The 20,825-nt window shown below is 32.6% G+C and overlaps 1 protein-coding gene across 3 annotated transcripts; it reads right to left on the bottom strand.

Annotated features, from left to right (window-relative positions):
* Positions 1-11,673: 11,673 nt before the first annotated feature.
* On the bottom strand, positions 11,674-20,301 carry LOC105643911 (subtilisin-like protease SBT2.5). 3 transcript variants are annotated; one of them, XM_012229155.4, is made up of 11 exons: positions 20,181-20,301; positions 19,367-19,567; positions 18,252-18,396; positions 17,745-18,139; positions 16,885-16,980; positions 16,721-16,793; positions 15,859-16,144; positions 15,041-15,366; positions 14,410-14,677; positions 13,378-13,659; positions 11,674-12,279 (listed from the first exon to the last, which is right to left on the bottom strand). In XM_012229155.4, exons 2-11 carry the CDS (start codon positions 19,546-19,548, stop codon positions 11,873-11,875), a joined length of 2,460 nt encoding a protein of 819 aa, XP_012084545.1. In that variant the 5' UTR covers positions 19,549-19,567; positions 20,181-20,301; the 3' UTR covers positions 11,674-11,872. The 3 variants fall into 3 exon arrangements, with proteins under 3 accessions (XP_012084545.1, XP_012084543.1, XP_012084544.1); XM_012229153.4 differs by having other exon boundaries at positions 19,907-20,241; XM_012229154.4 differs by having other exon boundaries at positions 20,033-20,241.
* Positions 20,302-20,825: the final 524 nt, after the last annotated feature.

Genomic DNA, 20,825 nt, shown 5'->3' with positions numbered 1-20,825 from the left:
GTTCTGAGATGTCTATACAGAACACCATAGTTAGTTGTATTTGAACGGTACCTCAGAGAGGTAGAGGTAAGGGTAGACGGGAGCAACCAACTACAGTGGTGTACGATCCAAGGGACAAAGTTCTGGTCAACAAGCTCAAGTTAGAGTCTTTGCAATGAGTAGACAAGAGGCACGGGATACAACAGAAGTTGTTACTAGTAAGCTATCTATTTATGACCATGAGGCACATGCATTAATAGATCCAGATTCTACAAACTCATTTATAGCATTAAATTTGGCATCACAATTACATCGTGAGCATACGACACTGGGTTATGATTTAAAAGTGAGTACCCCATTAGGAGATAATGTGGAAGTTAACCGAGTGCATCGAGATTGTGATATTTGTATAGGATGAATAATACTAAAAGCAGATTTGATAATATTGTCCCTTCGAGAATTCGATGTGATTCTAGGAATGGATTGGTTAGCAAAGTATATGGCTATTTTTAATTGTTGTACCAAAGAGGTTACATTTGAATTACCATATCAACCTAGAGTGATATTTCAGGGAGATAGATAAGCAGTCCCATCATGTTTGATTTCTGCCGTTAGTGCAATAAAGATTATTAAGAAGGGTTGTGAGGCATATTTAGCTCATGTTGTTGATGCCCAAGTTACAAACAGCACATTACAAGATATTCATGTGGTAAATGAATTTTCAAATGTATTTCCTGATGACTTACCTGGATTGCCACCAAAAAGAGAGACTGAGTTCACGATTGAATTAATCTCAGGCACTGCCCCCATATCCATTCCTTTTTATAGAATGGCTCCTATTGAGTTAAAGGAACTGAAAATTCACAGTCAAGCAACTATGTCCAAAGCTTCTACAAAGATCTATAATGGAAAATCTAGACACATTAGCTTGAGACATGAATATGTGAGGCAATTGATTATTGATGGTATAATAACCATTGTGTATGTGAGGTCTTCTAATAACTAGCATATCCATTCACTAAAGTGTAGACGCTTAAATTTTGTGACGACAAAAAGACTCAGTGATGATAACCTTTTTTGACATAAAACAATTTCTAGATATCCGATGGACTTGATCCTTGGACTGGTAATCCGAGTTTAAGATAAGTGAGTCGTTGTGCCATTTTTACGTTTTTCAATTTCCATGGGTATTCGTATCGAAATAGGGACCCTATGCATGACCTCGATTTTACGTGCTACCCAAACTGTTCTCATAACAAATGGTCGGTGTCACCTAAGCCCCTAAATTAGGGCGACACAAATCCTTATTTGCCTATAAATGGGCCACTCATTCAAAGGATTAGTGGTTGGAAAATTTTCTGAGGAAAAACTCTTACAAAATATTTTTAAGCTTGAAGAATTAAAGTATAAACAAGTTTCAAATGAAATGGAAAATTAGGCTTTTGTTGGATACTATAGATCAAGATGAAGTGGAATGGGAAAAAAATAGGAGAGTCAAGCGTAAAAGGAATAGTAGTGTTTAGTCATTAACTTGCTCAAAATCTACGTATAATTATATTAATTTTTCTCTTTAATTATTTTTTGTTCTTTTCAAAATTTTCAATATTATTATTTAAAATTTTTGTGGATTATGTAGGATAGGTCCATATCCAAACAACATTAAGAAAAAGGAGAGGAAATCCAGGATTGAATAAAAAGAACCTTCATGGTAATTTTATTTTTAAATTTTGTTAAATTTTTATTAATTGCTCAGTTTGTGAAAATGCGATTGAAATCCTAAAATTCTTAATAATTTATTATCATAACAGCATAGAAAAATATTTTAAAAAAAGATAACCATATCTTAATACTATTATAAACCTATTTTTCTTACATTGCCAAGACTGGATCGATGGCTCCACCCATAGATCAAACTAATGAAAATATAGATCATTTTATTGAAATGAGAGTATTTCTGACTATACACTTGACAAAAAAAGAATAAAGTTGTTATAAAATAACATAAAAAGAGAGAGAAGAAAGAGAAGGAATGGAGAGCAAAATATAGGAGAGAATACGAGAGTGTAATTATTATTGATGAGAAGGCACATATATATATAATTACACAAGTGGAACCCTAATAGAATTCTAAACAAATCAGGAAGGTAGAGTTCACAATAATAAAGAATATAGACTTCTAGCATATATAGGACATCCACTTATTTCATACACTTCCCCTTGGATGTCCATTCTTCAAAGAATATGCCTCATTAAAACCTTACTAAGAAAAAACCCTGTGGAAAAAAAAATTTAATGAAGAAAAAAGAGTATATTATTCTTTTCTTAAATACGCATTGAAATACTGCCTCATTAAAAAATTTTATTAGGAAAATCCAGTGGGAAAAAAACCTTGGTTCAAGGGCAAAAGAGTACAGTGCATATTTACTCCCCCTCATATTAGTTATAATATAACTCATATATATCATGCCATGGAGATATCAAAATAAGTATTTAACTCTATTCAATTTCTTCATATTCAAGAAGAAATATATTTTGCAAATAAAATTTATAAAAATGTTTATATTTAGTCATATGACTAGCAACATACATTAGCGTCTTTATTACACTAAGATATAGTACTTCAGGACCAATAAGTTCTTCATAATTTTCTCAAAGTTGAAAAATGATCATCTTCTCATTAAGTGACCTCACTAAAATCATTTGAATAACTTAGTCATATATGTGGATTCATAGACGAAATTTCATTTATGAAATGCTCAATCTTTAGACCGAGACAAAACTTTATATTTTCAATATTTTTCATCTCAAACTCTTCTCTTAAAGAATTCATAATCTTTGGAAGCTCTTCATGAGTTCCAATGAAATTTAAGATCAAATAATGACAAATTCATATTCAAATATCTCTATAAAACTTCATGAACATATAACAATATTACTAAAATATCATTTCAACAGATATTCACTAATCAAGAGATCACCTTACTCATGATAGTATATAAAGTAAATATCAAAAGTATGCTTTCAATAATAAAACATTATTAAAAATAATATAAGCATAAAATAATATAATATTTTCTTAGCCATAAACATCATTAAGGTAATTATATGTATTGAAATTTCTTTAATCTATATAGAAATCTTGAATATATTTCTAGCGGCCTCGATTTACATGCTTCAAGCATTTTTCAATATTTCATGAATATCATTATCTGTAATCCATATAGAGCTCTATAACATTTAGTTGAAGAAATTTCTCGAGAATTTAATTTTATGCTTCAAGCAACTAAAATCTTTCAGGGATTTTCATATAGATATCTACATCAAGTTAGTCATATAAATTGGCATCCATTAATTCATTAGACGCATTTCAAGTTTCATAAATTGCCAAAATAATCAAATATAAAATTATAATTGCATCCACCACATGAGGATATTTATCCTCATAATCAATGTCAGTTCTTCGCGAAAAACTTGTGAAACAAGTTTGCTTTATATCTCATGACTCCATTTCAATTTCGCACAAATACATATTTGTATTCTACTGGCTTGACATCTCTTGATGCCATATTAAATTCTCAAAATTCTCAAATACATATTTCTATTTTTGGCCAATCAATTCTATGTCTATGTTCCCCAATAGACAATACTCAAGATCCTCATTTTTCACAATATCAAGCGCTAGATTATATAAAAATATCGTCGACGTTTATTTTTATATCAGTTCAACCTTTGTCCACACATGACATAATTTATTGAGATCTCATCATTTTCAATGATTTAAACTACTTGAGTTTCTTCTCGAAACTTATTATTCATGTCAGGGACTTCTTCCACACTTTGCTCTGTAGAGATTTGAATATTTGCTCCATTTCTTTTTCTAGGATTTTAATCCTTGAAACCAATTGGTCTACCATGCTTCAGGTGTGCCTTAGACTCATTAGCATAGACAATTTGTCCTTCGAGGACTTTAATTCTAATAGGAGCATTGTGCAGCTAGTATGGGAGATTTAATTATCTCCTTTTGGATCAGAAAATATATCTGGCAACTAATTTGCAATATTTTGTAAATGACTTATCTTTTAAAACTTTAAATTCACACCACCTTGTATGAGGATTAAGACATAATAACGATAATTATTTTCCAATCAATTATTCTTCTAGCTGCTTATTTTCTCCCTCTAATGTCGGGATCCATAACAATTAGCAAATTTGATCCATAAATATCTTTCTTATTTTTGAAAGTTCTAGATAGATAGATGTAAATTCATACTCGATATATTTTCCAACCTCATTTGAGGACTCATCTTAGTGTGCTGTGGTGGAGCAATTAGAATATACGCCGTACATTTAAAAATTTCTAGATGGATAATATTTAGTTCTTGATTCAAAAACCAATTATAAAGGAGGGAACTTATAATAACTCATTGGCTTGATGCGAGTAAGTACTATTAAATTTAATACCATGTCCCTTTAAAAAATTGGGAGCTTCGTTCTCATAATAATCCTTGCAATTAATTGTAATTATTTAATAAATAATTATACTAAATCATTTTGAGCATAAATAAAAACAACAATGGGTTGCCCTAAAATTATTTCATTTAACACATGATGTGTAAATTCACCATCATTTTCAAGATAAATCAACTTAATAGCATAATCTGGAAATTGTATTTTTAATCAAATTATTTGCGCAAATAATCATGCAAACTTCTAGTTGCATATTGATAATAATCTTTGCAAACTTCAGGTTGCAAGTTAAGAATAATCATTTAACTATCTTTTGGATGCATCCATAATATATCCAAATAAATTTATCAATAATTTCCCTTTATATATTCCAAAAAATACAAGTAGTTCAATCTGAACTCTTTGTGACACTCAATAATTAATTTACTTTGAGAACAAACTGAGCATGAAAAATCATTAGATTTGAAGAAACTTCTGGTTCTTCAATAAATATCCACATAAGGATTGAATATTCCTTTTTCACATCATTATTTATCGAGATGGTCTAACCGATCATGTCAAATAATAAAGTACTTGGATTTGTAAACTTTTGGTCTACAACAATATTTATTTCAATTATAAATATCTTTGGAATACAATGTTACGCATACAATTCATTCCTCTAGGTAGTAATACTTGCTCTTCCGAAGCCTTTAAATATTCTTCTACTGCCAAAGCTAGATTTTTCTTCCGATATTTTGATGTACAACAAGTACATAACCAATATCCATATCCCATATTATTTGTACCACTTATGGTGGTAAATTTTCTCCTTAATTACGTGGCCACCATAATTGCTAAGATCATTATTTGAACTATGATCTCATTAATATTCTCAGTGATAAATATATCTTTTTCATTCATTCATGTACACACCCAATATCATATATTATTGCATTCACTTCAGGGAATGCATCAAATCTAGTTGGGTGGATTTCATTACTCTTATGTTCAGTATTATGTGTCATTCCATTCACTTCAGGAAATGGAGAACTGATTAGACAAGCTTCATGATATTAATTAAGAGCTCAATACTTTGCTCAATGATAAAAGGACATGAAATAAATTCAAAGTTTATCATAAAACTTTTTCTCTCGATATTGCTACTTTAGGAGCATATTCGAGGTATAAATATTATCGATAATTCTAGATCAAGAGCTAATATAGGTTCCAACAATAATAACAACAACAATATCTTAATTATATTTAAAAATAAATGAATCAAGTCTCAAAATTTGTACCATATGGATAATATATACCAATATATAATAATAATAAAATAAATCATATAGATAATATATATGCCATTATATAATAATAACTATAATAATCAAACAATAACCTTAATACTGCAGAATTATAATCACTTACAATGTTACGAGCTTTGCAATGATAAATGCATCCATTCATGATGATGCTTCATAATTGTACCTTTCTTTCGAATTATTCCAAAGAACAAACGAATATTTAAGTTCAAATATTCGATAAGAGAAAAATATTGCCTTGGAACTATTTTAATTAAATATTTGATTTCCAAGATTCATTATATTTAAATATATGCATGTTAGATATAGCATTCATAATAGATAATTCTTAAGGCTAAAAATTCAAATTTTGTAAGATTTAGCATGATAAACTGTATTGTAACAATATATTAGTTTAGAAAATGAGACCATATTAAGTTATGAAAATAAGAATAGTCCCATATATTAGTTTATTTATATATATGGCCTTTACCATTAAATTAACTTGCCCGTAAATTAGAATTATTTAAGTAATAGTTAGCCTAACAACAAAGAAATCAAGTTCATAAATTCGGCCAAGACAAGGCCTATGTTTCGTGGCTGTCTCTACAGCATATACAAATCAATTTACCTTACAAAATTGTTCTAAACTAAATAACAGTGACCCATGAAAATACAATAGGACCAAAAGTAGCCATGTGTATATATGATTAATACTTAATGAATTGAACTCCAGAAGTATGACAAATAAACAAAAATATAATTTTTATGTCGATGATCCGAAAATTAATTTAAACAAACTAAAGAATTTAAACATGTGACAATAATTTTTCTTTTCCCTGTCCACATACAATTATCGATTTATGAGCAATTAAACTCAATTAATTATTTATAATTAATTTTAAACAACATGATGAAATCAAACTCAAGTACAAACAAAATTTGGCATCTACTGTTATATGAAATTTAAACAGTCATACGCGTGCGTAACGATTTTATATTTATTTTTTTTAATTGATCACAATTAATCAATAAAATAATTCTCAAATTGTATAAAGAATTTACCTTGTTGAATATAAACAAATCTAAACACATCGACCTTAACTTTCATAGTCGCAAACGTGAATTATCTTCTATTTAAGCTATTTGATCAAAAAATCTTTTTCAAGCGATTTGCGATTAGAACAAAAATCAAAGCAGTAGAATAAAATCATAGCGGTAAAACTAATCGATCGTAGTGGTAGAACTAATCGTGTTGATAACATGTTATAAAATAATATAAAACTAGAGAAAAGAAAGAGAAGGAATAGAGAGCAAAATATGGGAGAGAATACAAGAGTGTAATTATTATTAATGAGAAGCCATATATATATAAAATTACACAAGTGGAATCCTAATAGAGTCTTACACAAATCAGTAAAATAGAGTTCGTAATAATAAAGAATACAAACTTCTAACCTGTACAGTACATCCAATTATTTCATAACAAAAGTAATTATAAGTTTTAAACAATTTCTATTTTGTTGATTTGGTACATAGATAAGACTTTTGTATCCAGTCTAGGCAAAAATTTTCCTTAAAATTTTATGGATTATGCAAAGTTTTGATCCATATTCAAATCACAAAAAGGACAAAGGAATCAAGAAAGTGGCTAAAATGGTCAACTTTTGATCTTTTATTTTCAACGTTTTTTTTTTAGGATTTTACATTTTTTTTTTCACTATAAGTAGTAATATTTATTTGATTTTTAATGTAATATTGGTGTCCACATTTGTATATGATCGAAAACTTTATATCTCGGATTGTGATGCCAATCTTTTTGATATTGTCTTCACGGACTTATTTTTTCTTTTAAAGAAAATCATAAAACGTGTTGAATAGATGCTCTAGTTAGAGTATAAGCACCCCTATTTGCTTGTCTCCAAATCCACCCAACACTAGTATCATGCTTAAATTCTAGAATTCTCTTACAATCCAAAACTATCAATCCAAATTCTGAATTGTATACTGAAGGAGATTTTAAGAGCATTAACAAGGTTTTGACAATCTGAAAAAATACGCAAATTAAAAGATAAAAACTCTTGCGCATAAAGAAGGTAAGAACGCAGTGCTATGGCTTCTACTACTGCTGAATTACCATTGCCCTCTTGGAACCCCGAGACAACCTTCTGAGATCTGCCTCTACTGTTTTATAATGAACCAATATCCTATAAAGTCCAAAGCTATGAAGACCGAACCATCAACAAAACACAGCCATTCAAAGCTTTGAGGAACGATTAATTTAGGGACATGTGCATGCCGGCATGACAAAAGTGAAGTCGACGTAGAAGAGGCCATGTTGGACTTATCACGATGCCTCCATTCCATCAAGTATTCGCTGCAGTGGCGTGTATATAGGCAGCCGAGCTCCATCTTTGATTCCACAACATTTAGATTCTTAGTGACCATATTTTCCAATCAATAATCACTAGAAACTCAGCAAATTTTTTACCCCTTGAATTGAACACCTGCAAAAAGAAATCTGAATAAGAGATATTAGCATTTGGTGCATCAAAGCCTCCTAACCTCCATGCACCCATCGACCTATCACAATGGACTAAATGTGATCAATATCCTCTATCTCATTACAAAAAAGATATCTCTCATCAATATTCAACCCCCGCCGATGAAGTCTTTTCTTTGTTGGAAGCAAATTCATATTAGTACATCACATAAAATCAATAATCTTTGGAGGAAGGTCAAGATTATAAACTCGAAATATCTCTATTTAATTTTATAGGTTTCCTCCCCAAATACTTCAAATTTGCATAATATCCAGATTTAACCTTATATACTCCCTTCTTATCAAAATTCTAAATAAGAAAACCCCTCCTATCAAACAAGCTAATTAGTATCATAATGGTTGCCTTAATATCCCTAGTACTAAATAAGTCCATAAGCTTATTAGTATTCCACTTCCTATCTCCTACTTCAAAAAGATCTTTAACTCTCATATTAGGATGAATAAAAGATGTACCACCATCCACAAAGAAAGCATCATTTTTTGTGACCCAATAATCACTAGCCACCTTAATGCTATCACCGTTATCTACCCTGCATCTAACCATTTGCTTCAAAACACCACTAGAAAACAACACACTATTTCATACAAAACTCAGATTTCTTCCTAAAGAAGCCTTAAGAAAATCTCCCTCCAAAAAATATTTAGCTTTGAAGATTTTATAAAGGAGAGTGTTAGTTTCAGTTAATAACCTCCATCCTTATTTACCTAGCATAGAAACATTAAAGCAATAAAGTTCTTCAATACCCATTCCACCATCTTTTTTTAAGCCTACACATCTTTTCCCAAGCAAGCCAATTAATACCCCTACCCCCATCCCTCTTGCCTCCCCGCCAAAACTTATTCATAACTTTGTGCAAATCATCACAAATAGATAAAGGAATTAGGAAAACACTTGTACAAAAGAAAGGACAGCATGAGCCACTGATTTTGGAAGAACCTCACGACCTGCTCTATACAGAAATCTATTATTTTACCCATTAACCCTTCTACTAAGTCTATCCTTAATAAACCCAAAAATTTCTCTTATTTTGCCCAATAAGTGAAGGCAAGCCTAAATAACTACCTCCTCCTAAAGGGTTATAAACATCAAGGATACCCGAAAAATTATGCTTCAACTCATTATTCACATTTTTCTCCATGACCAAACAACGGTTGTAAGCTAAGTTTTATATCCATCTAGCACATTAAACATACCAATAGGTCTACCTGAGTGAAGAAACTTAACTCATTCTCTCATAAAGACCTTAACCACATTCACAACCAGAATAGTAGAACCAATAAGAATAAGCTTTCACCATAGCCATTAAAAATGAAGAACCCAACAGTCAGGTAGGAAAAACCGGAGCTCCTGTCCTTAGTTCATGTCTAGCCTGACCTGGAATCCTATTTTATGCAGTTATAAAATCATTATTTTTCTAATCATGCATCTGCATTTATGCACAACATGCATAAATTGCAAAGAGATTCTCAACTCCTGCATGCACAACATGCATAAGCTGCAAAAACATTTCACATAGAAGTCGTGCATCGTCCAATTCATGCATACATGACATGCATTCACTACAAGTTATTACTGCTAACAAACACGAGGAACAAAGAATACAATCAATCAGCTTCATTATCTTCTACTACAAGCTTTGCTAAGGCTGCCCTCGTCAACGTCTTGCGCTAACTGCTCCTCTCGCCACTCCCTCCCCCACCCCCCCCCCCCCCCACCCCCCCTTCCCTCTTCTCTCTTTTAAAAGTACTATTAAAAGAAACTCTATTTCTTGTCAAGAAAATGGCCAATTACCCCTATACTTAAAAAAAAAAAAAAAAAAAAAAAAATCTTATGACACTTCAAACTTTATGAAAGACCTTTTCATACTATAAAGTTACAAATTTTTGTAACATTATACCATTTTCCATCCTAGCAATAGTAGTTTCTTTTTTGTTTGTTTTTCGCATTTATGTACAAAATATTTACTTAATATGTAGTTAGTATAATTCTTACAACAATAATTTTCACGTTTTCAACTATCCAATAAATATTTGATTTATCTAATTTTGCAAGTTCAAGCGTTCAATAAAATAATTTTACAAACTGAAGTACGTAATCGGTACAATCTTGTAAGTTGAAGTATTTAATAAATTAAAATAAAAGTTAAAAGTATCCCAAGAATTGTCACGTATCGTACAAGAGCCAATTTTGTTAGGCCCAAACAAACAAGGATCCCAAGGATTTAAAGGCATATATTTAATTAGTAAGAAAACGAGTAACTTTGACAAATTTTACAAACCTTTCTCATAATGCGAGCCAACCATCTTCGCGACAAGTCCAATGAAACATCATCTTCAACTGTGCTTAATTCACCACAAAGAATCTTAATCAATCTGTTGCATCTCTAGCCAAAGATTAAAGGTGAGTAGAGTTATCCCCAATACTACAATAAAAGCTAAAGCCAATCAAGCTTAAATCCAGATATCTACACATGTGAGTTCACCACATGTTCGGGAGTTCCTGTGCTCAATCCGTTTCCTTCTTTTTGTTGCCAGGTATCTTGTTAGACACATCTATTTTTTCTCTGAACTATAATAAGTTACAGATAAAGTTCATGGAAACCTTGAAAGCACATATAAGTTACACATCTATTTGTTCTCTGAGCCAGGGTACATGTCTTCTTGGTTTACTTTTTGCATATTTGGTTTTAGAAGAAATTAGAAAGATGCAATGGCATATTCTGCTCATACAAGGTGATATGGACTTGTATAAATCTTTCCCTGCATTTGCAAGTTGTTAAACGAAGTTTGTTTTTCATTTCCAATTTAGTTATTCCTTTCTAGTTTAGTTTCCGTTTTCTTGCCAACTTATTTGAAGCTCATTTCACAAATTAGCCGATCTTTGTGAGAAAGCTCTTAATATAATTGCACCAAACGGGTTTGACAAAAATAGTGCATATTTCATATGCAAGAAGTATGCTTAACTTTCATTTTGACATATTATATTTCAATTTATAAAATTAAACAGAACACTTTAACTTGTAAAATTAAATAAATTAAACAACTATTAAATATTTGAAAATGTAAAAAATATTATTCAAAAGATTATGCTAACTGCAAATCAATTGTTTTGCTTATAAAATTGAAAAATCCTAAAACAGAAATATTGTTGCTAGTATGGAAAAGTGTATAATATTATTAAAATTTGTAATTTCAAATACACAAAAGATCATCCACAAAATTTAAGGTGCTATAAGATTAAACACTAAACAGACATTAATGCACACGAACAGACATTTTTTCATCAAATTTATCTCGAGAGAATAAAGAACAGAAAATCCTTGCCGCAAAGATTATGATTAATACACAAAAGGGGCAATAAAAGATCCCAAAGGCAAAAAGTACAAGTAATGAAATCACTAAAGATATTAGCAAAACTTACACTCGGAAGAAACCAGAGGTCTCTTCCTTACACAGGTTATCTTTACAGCTATTCCACATATTTTCGATTAAACATATCTGCCCTTATATCTTTATTACCACATGTTACAAAGAATATTAAAACCATAAAACCTTAACTTTCACCACCAAATAACACATTTTATCGCCAATATCCCATAGCTACTACTGGAAGCCTTACTTTGTGCCCTCGGCTGCCTTTCATTAAAATTTCTCCAAAACTATATGTTCCTGTTACTGATCGAACGGTAAGAGTAACCGAGAACTTCCTTGATGCACCAGGCTTTAGAGTCATTGCCGAAGGGTTAGTTTCAATGGCAATGGCCGGTTGCATTCTGGCCGTGATCACGTAGGTTTCTTCCTCGGCAACATTTGTGACCGTGCGAGTGAATGTTTGAGATTTTACTAGATGGGATACTGCGATTGATGGGGTGTTGAAATTTGAAGGGTGGCCCATGGTGTAGTTGCAAGGAGAGTTTGTGTAGTTCTTAATCTCATGGGCATCAATTCCAGGTGTTGTACACAAGAATCCCAAGTAGTCCTCGTAACCTACAAACAAAAACAAAACAAAGAAGGCAATGCATTTTTTGTTCAGTTATGCACTAAATTAAATGGTTAAAGGACATATGATATATACTGAAGCTAAAAAGAGAGAAAATATGTGAAGCTTTTTGCTAAATGTGCATTTTTCAGTTTACAGAGGCAGTCCTCTGGCTCATTCACTAATTCTGTTAGAACTATATTTGAACTCAAAAGGATAATTTTTATTTTCTTTCTTAAGTAAATTGAAAATTAATGAATTTTGGGCTAGTTTTTGAGTGGTCAAGTACTTACCTTATAGAGAAACAAGTCACAAGTTCAAGTAGTCAACCATTTAACTTATAGTAGAAACTAGAAAATGGTTACTATTTCAAACCCTGATTAATAACTCTCTCAACTAAAGTGGTTATATATATTATAAGTTCAAACCCTGACTAATAACTTCAAAGTGGTTTCATTACATATATCATTTTTATTATATATAGAAAAGGACGTTTATCATGGACAGGTTGATAATTACTAAAATCATGAAAAATATTTAGTTAAAGAATCTTAATCATTGAAAAGTAAATCTTGCAACGTGTTGGACACTATGCTAAGGGAAAAATGCACAATTTAGGATATATGATTGTTGTCAATAGAAAGTTACAAACTCATTACCAGAAAATAAGATTCACATTCCTTTATTGACCACACTAAAACTTTTCAACCATGTTTCCCAGTTTCTGTTTTCATATCATCACCCTTGCGATCTCCTAAATTGTTCCAAAAAAAAATTGAGAGAGACGGCGAAATTGTAACTTTAATTAAGCCTTCTGATGGCTTAGGAAATAGTTGGATGTCACAGGATAACAAGTCCATTAATCTATTATAGACTACAGTGACAAAATACAGCTCTAATCTTCGGCTAATTCCCAAAATTTATTGGCAATGAATTTGCGACCAAAATTGCTCAGAGGATATCCCAAAAGTTCAGAAGTTAATTTAAACTTCCGATTTGCAGTATTCCATGTTATTGAGCTAATTAAGCATTAACTTGCATGCCATCAACCAATAAAAAAATACACATATATGCACATGAACATAAAGGATGAGTAGCAAAAGTACCTGCATCAAAGATGAGTCCAGGATCAAGAGCAGCCCTTGGATTAACATGACCGCTCCCATAATCAAAAGGAGTAGCTGTAACCAGCTTCAGGGCTTCAGTTTCAGAGTACTGTTGTGCTTGAAGAGGTCTTCCTGCTCTGTCCAGCTTTGTTGATGTTGTCATTAAGGCTGATTTGATGGCAGCAGGACTCCAATGGGGGTGTTTCTGCTTCAGAAGAGCAGCTATTCCCGCTATATGTGGGGCAGCCATGCTAGTTCCAGACATCATGGCAAATCCTTCTCCTGCTCCAAATAATTAAAAGCATTATGCAAGTACAAAATTTCTTCTGATATGTAAGTACTCTTCTAAATTTTTACATTCAATAGAAGATGTGAAAGAAAAACTATTTTCAAATGCACATCTCTTTCTGTACTTGCATCAAATGGTTCAATTAGAGATAGCAATTTCAATCACATCATTCAATTTCATGTCAGGTTTACCCAACGTGTCCAACTTTTAGGAATCCATTTTAACTGATTTGGGTTCTGCATTAGTTTGGGATGATCATTGATGACCACTTTTATATTTTTGAAATTTTTCCATTTTAAATATCCGAAATTATTTTTCCTAATTTTTTTCAATTTAAAATTTAAATTGTTTCAAGTCATTCCTACTTATTCCAGTCATGACCAATTTTGACCTTTAAAAGTTTCAGAGAGTTTCAGTTTTAATGAAAGTTCAGGTCAAGTTTGACCTTACTTCTTCTTTCAACAGATTTAGGTTGGACCCAAAAATATAGCCTCTGACAAAAAGAGTTCATATCCTCCATCTAAAGGTCAAGTAGCCAAGTTTCGATATTAGCTAAGTATTCAATGAATTCACAAGACTTCAAACACTGAACCTCTCCTGAGTCTCCTCTACACCTGCCCCCCCAAAGTGCGTATAGTTCCTTCAATTGTTCCACTTTAGAGTGACCAAGTTTTATGGGAAGCTAGAGCCTAGAGGTTAAAGCAATATTATAGAGTGCTGATTGAAAAGGAAAATTTATTTACCAACATAATTTGGCTCATCGGTTCCATTTGGAGACCAAGCAGCCCAAATAAGAGAACCAGGAGCCAAGATATCTGGCTTAAGAAGATCAGCATCTTGGAAGCTGAAATCTTTTATATTGGGCCCTCTAGCAGAGAACAATGCCACCTGTGGTGCTGATTTATGGAGTATAGGCATCAAGCCATCACCAATGCTTCCAGTAGCATTGAAGCTCTTCACTCGTCCTGTCCAATCTCTTGGTGTAGAAATGTTGTAATAATCAATAAGATCCTGGTAGAACAGAAATGGCCAAGGACCAAAATATATAACCATGAGAATTTATGACTAGTAACATGAAAAACATAGGTACTTCTTGAAGAAGAAAAGTGTGGGAGCAAAGTGCTGAAGTAATCAACAATCAAAAGTTTTGAAAAGCTCCAGAAGCGAATTTCAAACATGGCAGGTAGAGGATGGTGCTAACTGTAAAGCGTATTTTATTTATTAGTCCAATGCATATTTAAGATATGACTAATCATCGACTATTTGAGAGTAATTACATGATAAACCAAAGCTAATCTGCAATTCAAAAATCCAAAAATTTGTATGAGAAATAAAGTATTGATTAAGCAATTCCAAAGGTTCCAACAATATTACCATTGATTTAGCGACATCCGTGATGAGAATCCCAGGAATACCTACAGGGACTGGATCAAACTTTGTTCCTGGAGAAACATTTTCCACAGCAAGAACAAATCCAACAGCACCAAGACTCTTTGCTGTTTCTGAAACCTTTTTTATAGATGCAGTACCAACAACAAAATTGAAGGAATAACCACAAAGAAGTATATTCCCCTTAACCAAGTTTTTGTTCAATACTTCTGGTCTCTGGCAATCTGAAGGACTGTACTTCATCACTGAAGAATCAAGCAGTACATCATTTGCAGCAACTAAGGTAAATGTTTGATTTGGACGCGTAGAGGCTGCAATAAGTAGTTGGGTGTCAGCTTTAGAAAACAGAGATAATCCCACGTGCCAGATTCCAGAAGATAACTAATGAAAAGGTTGAAGAGATGATGTGAAAAGGCTTTTCAACTGAATTCAAGGGCACAGCACCAAAATAGTAGCATATCCCTTGCTGTGGCCGTTTAAAGTTACTTCAGTCTCAAAAGAAAAAAAAGTAAAAAAAAGAAATGCAAATCTGAAAACTGTCAATTGTCTATCAAACAAAAATTTTTGTGGCATGCCTAAAGCCAAGTACACTGAAAAAGGGCACGCATACAACTACCAATCAGAGCCAAGGAAACTAACTACAGTACAGAGAATACAAATGGAAAATAAGGCACCTAAATGCAATAAAAGTTAACAAGATGAATGGTGAAAACATGCAGATACGGTGTCCTGCATTTTAAGCTACATCTGTTCCCAAAGGACACCAATTTAGAAGAAACAAACAGCAAATTGGTAAAACTTACGTGACAAACCAATTCCAGCTAAAATTTTTCCATTTCCCAGGGTCAGATGGTTCTTGTATCTCCTATCATCAATTGCGGCCGCTACAGATGTTATCCAGGGACTGTAAGAAACCAAGGTTTTGGGAAAGGGACCTCCATTACCAGCTGCCTGTACAACAAATACACCTGCTTTCACAGCTGCTAGAAGGGTAGCATCAAAGGGGTTTAAAAACGTTGTTTTGGTGGTTGCTGGAGGACTATTAGGACCCACTGAGAGGCTGAGTATATCAACTCCATCATGAACTGCCTGTTCAGAGAGGAAATAGAAAAGTTAAACATAAAAAACAATGTCTCTCAGCTTGAAGCAATCCCATGCGCATACAACAACCAAAACTGATGTGGAATTGATTGGCAACGTATTCATCTGATATTTACTTAATAATAGCAATGCAACATGTCAGAGCCAATGAACTGAGAAACTATCATGTCTTTTTTTTCCTTGCATAATAACATGACTGAACCAAGGCATATATGTCACAGAGTTATATATTCAGCTAAAAAGAGGAAATGAACCATGAAGATTTTTCCTTCAGAGTCAAATATAAAACAAGACCAAAGAAGCCTTGATAATAAAAACAACCTTCAAATACTCATAAAACATCACATCAAAATGACCTGAGAAACTATTCACAAGAGGCCCATTGAAAGCAGAGAATTCTGAAAGTATTGATTAGGTTATATTACAGTTAAGACAGCAAAGACGGCAGGCAATATTCCAGTACAAAACTCAAGTGTGACAGGAAAAAAAAAAAGGAACTAAAACAGATGAAGCATTCTCCAATTTTTTTTTTTTTTTTATCTGTTGCATGAAGTAATAGCATACCTGATCAATAGCAGCTACCACATCTGAAACAAAGCCTCCAAAAAGCCTGTAGAGCGCCTTGTACACAGCAATCCTGCACATAAATAATCTTATTCATTAGGTCAAATAAACGTTAATATTAAAAATTTCAAACTGAAATTACCAACAGAAGTTATCATCCTCACCTAGCACGAGGAGCCATCCCGCTTGCTTTCCCAAATTCATGACCATGCACTCTAACAGGAATACCATTATTTCCAGCTGCAATAGCAGCTGTATGGCTGGTATCAATTACGTAAAAACAAGAGAAGTGGTATCAGATTTAATATAAATCTTCACCTAAAGTCTGTTAAAATGATTTGAATTTCAGTCTTAGTGTCAATGATATTTTCTGCAGCTAGAGAGATGTCACCACATTATCTTAACTGACAATAGAAATGAAAGCCAAATACATGTAAATTTGACCCTAAACTTTGACCGATTCTCCTTCTAGCTCCTGAACTTTGCGGGGGTTCAATCATATGACCCTGCATTTTCACATTTCATTAATAACTGTCCCTCGCCAAATTAAATGTGAAAGTGCAGTTTCATGATTGAACTCCCGCAAAATTATTTCATTTTAATGAGGGACATAGTTATTACTAAAATGTAAAAGTACAGGGTCATGATAAAACTCCCACAAAGTTCAAGGGGCCACAAGGAGTATCGGGAAAGTTCAAAGTCAAATTTATGTATTAGACCTAGAAACATAAATATGTTTTATTTCCATATGCAAACATGCATTCACATAAACTTTTCATTTAGCTTTAGTTTATGAGTAGGTAACTGGTAAGTTCTCTAGAAGTGATTTCAATCAGTATTCTGACTATGGATAGTAGACAAGCATGAAAGTTGAAAATCCAAAACCTTTCTGAAACTATAACATTTCGCCTTCATGTCAAGCAACACTAGATTAGATTAAGATTCATTCAAAATAAAATAAAATGATTAAATCACGCAAAGATATTGCATTGAAATTGATAATGTAGAATGCATGGCATCTAACCTTCCATGTCCATCACCATCCATGGGAGAAGCAAAATCAATAGAAGGGTTGAATGCCCCAGCTGCTATAGCAGCTTTGGCAAAATGTTGGGCTCCAACAATCTTTCCATTGCAATAGTTTTTCTTTGTATCAGGATCAACTTCACATTTTCCTCTGTACTTTGGAAGAGGCTCATATGGATCAGTGTGGTATGTTGCAAAGCTTGGATGGCGTGGATAGATTCCGGAGTCAACAAATCCTATCACAATGTCCTCTCCAGCTCTGTCAAACCCACCTCCTGTTGGCCAAACTCCAGTTGGAAGACCCAAAAACTGCGGAGTGTGTGTTGTTAGTCTCCTCACCTTCCAATCTCTCTCCACAGATTTCACACCAGGGGCACGCCTTAAGGTTTCTGCCTACTAATATGTCGGAACAATGTAAGGGAATAAGAAAGCAAAAGGACAACAAAATATCAACCAATTAAGAGAACTGAAGATAGAACACAAAGAATAATAATTAAGGTTTCACCTGTCCAGGGGATATATGAACTGAGAAACCATTTATAAGATGTCTATAGCTGTAGAGTTTCTTGTAGCTCCCATCATCAAAAAGTGAACCAAGAAGCGTGTCATGTTTCTCTTCAAGATGCTGGGCATAGGATGTGACCAATTCACTGAAATGAGGTCCAAATAACAGTAGGAAAAGAATGAGAATAAAAAGATTTTACAAACAATTTACTCCATTCACACAATGGAGCAGGATGAAGGAAGAGATCATACACACTATATGAATACAGATTAATTGAATGGGACAGAAAATAAGCTATATTTAGTGAAACAAGAAGTTGAGGCATGCAGCACAAGCAGGCATGAACATGCATGGATGCATCTATCCAAGATAATTTAAGGAAAAAGATGAGTGTATAGCATTAATAGGATAGCAACCCAGACAAGATTTACCCTGAAATCCCCCAACAAAGCAACATGTTATCCGGGGCACAAAATTCTGCATAAAACTAAATTTGAAAATCTCCCTTATTCCCACTTCTTCTTTTCTGTAAAAGTTGCTTTTTGTTGTTTTTGCTTACTTATATGAAGAGATGTCAAGAACAAATTCAAGTTTAGTCAACTCCAAAACTTTCTGAGTATGCAATTTGATTCATAAAAGCTTAAACTCATCATCTAATCAAAGCAAGAAACACATAGAAGACCAACAATAACACATTAACAGCATGTTAGCAGCAATTAATTTCCCCAAGATTGAGAACTATAGTTTAGAGAATCATAACTGCACAAAAGCTCGCATATGCACAAATTTAACACTTCCCTAAGCAGCTAACTCAATCCAACACTTGATATAGCCTAAAAGCACTTATCAACTGATCAACAGAAGCACACACACATATATATATACGTAGTCCAACAAGGAGATCTCTTAGGTCAAGATCTCCCACCTGAAAAGTTAAAAACAGAGTCAACCCAAATTTCAAAAGTCCAAACATAGATGAATAGTGAAGTCATCCCAAGTTGGCTAACATTAGCTGCCAGCCTCCCACCCATAATATGTTAATCCAATCCAATACAGCCTAAACAGAAACTTAGACATAGTATATGCATAAGTAAAAGTAACACTAGTAGCAATACCTAGTCGTGTCAATCTCCTCGTCAGCATCTACAGCTGTGGCTTTAAAGCCAGGAACACCTCCTCTATAACTAATGACAGGCTCCTCCTCCATGGTAACAATATAAATCTCCGCCTTCCCGTTGGGTAAGAGGAAGGAGAGAAGCAATACGAGAATTGAGCACAGAAGTTGCACCATCTTCATAATCACTTATCCACAAGATCTGCTCCATTACAAATCATAAATAGTCAAGCTTTTGCAACGACAATAAAAATAATATTTAATCAACTTTTTTCAAGAAAATCATTTCCACTAAGAGATCAGACTTAGAATACCACACATACACAGTAACTCCAGTACTCAATCACTAAACTTAACTATAGATTTAGCTTCTTGCGCAAAAATAAAACATAAAGCTACCAAAAAAAGAAAATAAAGGAAAAGAAAAGGAATCCACATTTAAGAGCAATCCCCCCCAAGCAAGCAAAGAATATAAATAAATGGAAATCCTGAAATCCACATTTGGGCTACTAAAGAAAGAAATTAAAAGAAAATAACTTACAGAGAAATGGAAGAAAGGAATCGAATCAAGAAGAGTCAAAGCATTAAGAAAGAAGCTACTGAAAAAAAAAAAAAAAAAAAAAAGCAAAGCAAATGCTACTTTGAATTTTGATATATAAATTTATACATAAATCATGGCATTTGGATTAACAAAAGTCTTTCTTTATCTCTCTATTTAGCTATCTGTAAGTGTGTGTATGTGGGTATGGAGATGAAGAGAGAAACATCTGACAGTGATCAAGGAGGAAGAGAGAAAAAGGAAAGTGATGTTTTACTGTTACTTATAGTGAGGGAAGCGAGAGTGAGGTTGTTAGGGTTCTTTCCTTTTTCTTAAAACAGGAATAAAATGAATAATAATAATTTCAACAATAAAATATTATAAATAATACAGACTACAGGCATGGAACCGAAGGTGATGGACTAGACGTAGGCAAATTATTATTATATCCTTCCGAATCATTAATTATATATTATATTATATTTATAAAATTATGTAAAAAGTTATAAAAACAATGGTTGAATCAGCAAAAGTAATTTTTATATAAAATTTGCATTTAAAACACATTATTCAACTAAGAAAATTGTTTTTTAATATTTTGTAAACATTTTATTGTCAGATTTTCATTAAATTTTTTAGGTTTTTTAAATTTTTTATAATCCATATCTTATATAGGACTAATTAATTTCATAAACCATCAATTTTAGCTCGAAAATGGAATCAACTTGGACTTATTAGTCCCAATCCAATTTTAGCTTTGACCAGTTCCAATGCCTTTTCATTTTTTTTTTTTTGCTAGAAAAATTTGAATATATGCAAAACCAACTAATTTTTATTTAGAAATTAGAATAATTGAAATAAATGATTATTTAGAAATTGGAATAATAGAAATAAATGATTCAGGAATGACTGATTTCAATTC

Source organism: Jatropha curcas, chromosome 8 (assembly GCF_041381405.1).
Source record: "Jatropha curcas cultivar XTBG-Jc1 chromosome 8, XTBG_Jcur_1.0, whole genome shotgun sequence".
In the NCBI taxonomy this organism is placed as follows: Eukaryota; Viridiplantae; Streptophyta; class Magnoliopsida; order Malpighiales; family Euphorbiaceae; genus Jatropha; species Jatropha curcas.
Note: the sequence above shows the minus strand (reverse complement) of the source record. Positions and strands in the feature narration are given on the sequence as shown.

What these genes read in the sequence shown, in the direction of transcription:
- LOC105643911 (XM_012229155.4), bottom strand. Translation starts at nt 19,548, where the DNA reads ATGAAGATGGTGCAACTTCTGTGCTCAATTCTCGTATTGCTTCTCTCC. An exon ending in GGGATGGCTCCTCGTGCTAG is followed by an intron (nt 16,794 to 16,884) that starts GTGAGGATGATA and finishes ATTTATGTGCAG; the next exon opens with GATTGCTGTGTACAAGGCGC. An exon ending in CGGATGTCGCTAAATCAATG is followed by an intron (nt 14,678 to 15,040) that starts GTAATATTGTTG and finishes CTGTTCTACCAG; the next exon opens with GATCTTATTGATTATTACAA.